Here is a 5,071-nt window from a genome sequence, read left to right as displayed (position 1 = left end):
AATTCCTGAGAAAAAACTGATCATCTAGGAGGAGTAGATCGGAGGATCCTTTCCCTTTTCCCCACTCTTTTTTTTTTTAACATTTAACAGTTATCTTATTTCTGTGGAGGCTTCTATCTAATTGTTATTATCTGGGAGTTAAACTAGGAGTTTGTTGTTTTATGTCATTTTTAATTTAATTTATTTGTTTTTTTTATTTTTTTGTTTTTTTTATTATTTTTATTTATTTATTTGATTTATTTTGGTAGTATTTCTGAGGAGGGTTGTACTGTGTTATTTTTTTGTATTGTATTGTATTTTGTAATTAACTTCTTGTTTCTATTGCAGGTTGAAGGACGTTGATGGCTCAGAAGAGTGAAAGACGAGGTGAGTGCTCTACTTTTCATTTGTTTATGTTATGGTATGATGATGATGGACTAAATTAATGTGCAGAAACTTGTGCGAGATAACTTATTTGATCCGCCAAATTTCCTTAGCTAAGTGATCACGTGTATTTGATTCCTTATTGCATGTAAAATAAACCTTTCAATTTTGAGCAACTACATAGGAGCAATTTATAACTGACTGCTGACATTGAACATTGATTATTATCAAAACATTACTAACTATGTGATGTCTGAAATATTCTAGGCTCAGGCCTCTCCAGATCCGGGAGAGCTGCTTCCACTCAGACGGCTGGTCTGGAGGTTTGGAGACTCAGTTCTCATGGTTCAGCTCCTCTGTCTTCTGAGTTTTCTGGTTCTGTGTTTACAGGTCAGGATCACCGGAAGAGGCAGAGCGGCAGCCAGCAGAACCCAGATGGTGGATGTGCGTCCACTTCTATTATAACAATATACTTATAACAAGTGACCTCTGACATTGATTATTTATATTATTTAATAAAAAACAACAACTGTTTTTGATATTTGAAATATTCCAGTGTCAGGCCGCTCCAGATACAGTCAGAGAGTCGGAGAGTTGAGTCTCAGCAGCAGAGGGTCATACATCGTTGAGTGGAGGTGGAGTGGCTTGGGATCGGGCGGCCCAAGAGAACAGGAGGACAGTTGTGGCCTCTGGAGTTTGTCCGGGTCCGACAGCCTCCGAGAGATGATGTGTCCTCCGCTGCCGGGTCAGGTTCCCGTGGAGCCAGCAGTGACTTCTAATGGCCTGATAGCTCAGGGTGCCGTGGAGGCGTCTCCTGCCCACAAGAGCTCAACAGGTGAGATTGAAATAGGAGTGAGGGGTGTAAAGTGTACTGATTTTGCTATTTTATGCATAAGACTGCTTCAAGTATTTAACAGGTTAATCTCTAGTCATATTTACCGTTGCTCAGCATAATTTAGCTAACGTTAAATTGTTCTTTTTGTTTCCATAATGTTTGCAAAATTATAAAACAGAATGTTCCCTTAACATTTGCAATTGCAAGAATTTTTTTTAATACTCGAGTCAATACTAAATATTGTGAAATAAGACTTTGGGACATTTATGCAGGCATTAGTCAGAAGCAGGGCCGTCGTATAATATTAGCATTACTTGGATTTGTAATATTACAGATAAGAATCGAACAGTAACGTGTAATTTTGTCATTGATTAATTTGAGGTCAGAGATGTTGTCTTTTCAATATTTTTTTTCTACATTTCAGAATATAGGGAGAAGAAAGGACTTTGTGGTTTCTTCAGGAGGGTGTGGAAGGCTCTGAAACATCATTTCGGCTGCTGTTGTCACTGCAGTGCTGTGAATATTGTGGAGCCTTTCATCCCTCCACCAGATCTGGACCCAGAGCCTGACCCAGATCACTCAGCCGTCAAGCACAATCATGGTAAATCTACAGTCATTATTTCTTGATCATTATTTTAAACAGTATTGTTGTCTTGTATTCCACTAAAAATATCTTAAGGCTTGTTTTCTGAGAATAATATTATTCTCCCCATATTAATGTCATAAAAGGTAACTACAGGGGTTAAGATTAGGTTTAGGTGAAGGTGTGTATCAAGTACCCAGTTATTGTAATAACTTTAATAAGTACATGGGGAACAGGACTGTGAAATAAAGTGCTACCGGTAACACTTTATTTTAAGGTGACGTAGTTACAAATTAGTACATAATCTACTTACTAAAGTACAGTAAATTATGCATACTTAACTAATCCTAACCTTAACTCTATTGTAAGTACATGTAGTCAATTAATATTACTTATCTGAGTCAGTAACCTTTTATTGTTATTTTCAAAGGATCTAGCGAGCTTATTTATTTATAATAATTTTCTTTTTTTCAGAGTCCTTTGCTTCTCTCTTCGAGGTAGGAGAGATGATTGGATCCGGGGGATTTGGCAGGGTGTACGAGGGAATGCGGAAACTTGATGGCAAAAAGGTAAATATTACCGAACTGTAGAAACATTTTTGCAAGTACAATTTACAGATCGTGGTTTGATACCTAGTGCAAGGTCAGGTGCCTGAATACTGTTACTGTTAATGAAACATTTTTTGTTTGTTTTTTTGCAGGTTGCCATCAAGCAGATCAGCAAGACTGACAACAATCGTTATCTTGCTATAGTAAGTTGTTGAATGTGTATTTAGTTGTTTAAGTGCTGATTACTGTAGTCAATACACCTGTCGGAAGCATTCGCTGTACATGTTACAGACAAGTAAGCCTAGAAGCACCAAATAACTTTAAGCTGAAAAGGCTCTGTATCTACAGAGGTCAAAGAAAAGTACATAAAAAAAATGAGATTTGTACCTAGCTAATCTTCTCTCTTCTACTTTTCTCTAGCCTGGGCATCCCGAACCTCTCGTAACAGAAGTGGCGCTGCTTCTAATGATGAGGCAAGAACCCAGAAGCCCCCACGTCATACAGCTGTACGAGTGGTTTGAACACCCTCGAAAATTCACTCTCGTCATGGAGTACCCCGAACCTTGTGAGAGCTTGCTGGCCTTAATGAACCGTAGCTTTGAACTTGATGAACCAGCGGCACGGGTCATCATGAGACAGGCTGTGCTGGCAGTACAACACTGCATCGAACATGGCGTCTTTCATAATGACATTCATCCGGGAAACTTCCTGATCAACAAAAACACGCTAGAGCTCAAGCTGATTGACTTTGGGTGCGGTCAGCTTCTTAGTAGTGACGGCTACGAGAGCAGAGTATACTTTGGTGAGCATTTTGGCAGTGTGGAAACCTGAATGTAGTGACCTATTGATTATTTGACACTTTGGAAAAACAAAAAAGCTCAACAACTCGCGAATGTCTTGCTTACAGGATTAAGAACTTACTACCCACCTGAAGTCTTCACGGAAAGGAGATTCCACGCCGTCCCAACAAATGCCTGGGCTCTAGGCGTGTTGTTATATGAGATGACGAACGCATGTCCTCCTTTTATCAGTAGAAAGGAACTCACACGAGGCAAAGTTGTATTTGTGAACCCCAACTTATCCACAGGTGAGTGAATAATATTGAAATCTTTGATAAGCACACACATAAAGCAAAGGCTCTGTACAGAAACAGTTAAAGGTGAAGTAATCTATATGTACGATTTTTCTGAACCAGCAATAGTTGCCTTTGTGATGTTTGAGGCGTGAAGCCTTTACTCTTTAAAGTAAAGATAAAGAACATGTTACCTTACATTAATCATGTTTAGATGCCAAGTCACATGCTCATCATGACTAACCAGCTCTCTTCTTATTAATATTGGTACAGAATGCAGTGATCTGATTAGGCAGTGCCTTACAAAGGATCCAACTAAACGGCCGACGTTAGATCAGATCTTACAGCATAAATGGATTAGAGAATGATCTTCTTGTAGATTGGACAAGTTCAGGAGATTTCAGGTGTGAGGAAGTAGAACAGTCAGACAGAGTAGGACTGTTCTCATTTATCATTTATCTATTTTCAAATATGTGGAGTGAACAGAGTTTATTTTAATGTTGTTGTCATAGTCTAGTCACTTTCTTTTCTATAGCGCTTTATACAGTACAGATTGTTTCATGCAGCTTCATGATATTAAACAGGGAAATAACAGAATCAGTGATGCAAACAGAATTCAATTCTGCTGTAAAAACTTTTATGTGTTGACATGTTCTAATAATCTTTGTTTTGGACAGGAAATCACAAACTTGCTGTCCTTGGTGGAGGGCTTGAGCTCGTGACGTGACCCGAAGCTCGAAATCCAACTCGCCAGGGAACTCACGCCGCCACACCAGAGAGCTCAGAGCCTGGCAACACGGGGGATCTTGCGGACAGTAAATCAATCAAGAAAAATGTGGGATGTGCGGAGTGGAGCGGTTCAAAAGCCACACCAGGCCGCTCCTCTTATTATCGCTCGGCGCTTAGCGCAGTTTGCTTCGCGCTCCACTCAAATCGCTCCAAAAAAGGAAAAAAAATCTGCATAAATTTGTATTTCAAAGAACTAAAGACCAACAACAACATTTTCCAAACAGAAATGTTTCATTTCAAATTACATATTAGGACTAGCCTATGTAAGAACAGGAATGTAGCCTACACAAAAAGTCCTGTAAAATTAAACGAATAAATGGGCCTAATAATGTGAATTTAAAATTGTATAAACAAAAATATACATAAAAGTTTTAAAAGTAAATTAACTATAGGCCAGAATTTTGATAACTGAACTTTTGCTCAACGCGCACGATAAAAATTTAAATTGGCTTATAACCATTGTACATACAAACTACTGTAAAATTAAACGAATTTGGACCAGTTTGGCATCGAACAACCAGCCGAACGACTTTTAAAAAAACTTTTGCTGATAATTTACTCACCCCCATGTCATGTCATCCAAGATGTCCATGTCTTTCTTTCTTCAGTTGAAAAGAAATTAAGGTTTTTTGCTTTAAACGATTCCAGACGAATAAGGGTCTTATCAAGTGAAACGATCGCTCATGTAATAAATAAATAACAAACTTTAAGTTTTATAAGCTCAAATGCTCGCCTTGCTCTGTTCTTTGACGCACATTGTGACTCTCCTCTTCGAACTCAAAATGAATGAATCTTTTTCCGAGTCATTTGGTTCATTCAACGAACAAATTGACTTGGAAAAAGATTTGTTCATTTTGATGCATTTTGATGTGAGCATTTGA

At 38.4% G+C, this 5,071-nt stretch overlaps 1 protein-coding gene across 1 annotated transcript; it reads left to right on the top strand.

Annotated features, from left to right (window-relative positions):
• Positions 1 to 281: 281 nt before the first annotated feature.
• On the top strand, positions 282 to 4,128 carry LOC120471934 (serine/threonine-protein kinase pim-2). Its single transcript, XM_089129767.1, has 9 exons — positions 282 to 366; positions 631 to 807; positions 920 to 1,222; positions 1,623 to 1,799; positions 2,256 to 2,350; positions 2,482 to 2,532; positions 2,750 to 3,131; positions 3,237 to 3,416; positions 4,079 to 4,128. The coding sequence occupies exons 1-9, from the start codon at positions 342 to 344 to the stop codon at positions 4,126 to 4,128; spliced, it is 1,440 nt and encodes a 479-aa protein (XP_088985893.1). The 5' UTR covers positions 282 to 341.
• The last annotated feature ends 943 nt before the right edge of the window (positions 4,129 to 5,071 follow it).

The sequence above is a fragment of the Pimephales promelas genome, chromosome 4, assembly GCF_988280905.1.
Source record: "Pimephales promelas chromosome 4, fPimPro1.hap1.1, whole genome shotgun sequence".
NCBI lineage: Eukaryota > Metazoa > Chordata > Actinopteri > Cypriniformes > Leuciscidae > Pimephales > Pimephales promelas.
Note: the sequence above shows the minus strand (reverse complement) of the source record. Positions and strands in the feature narration are given on the sequence as shown.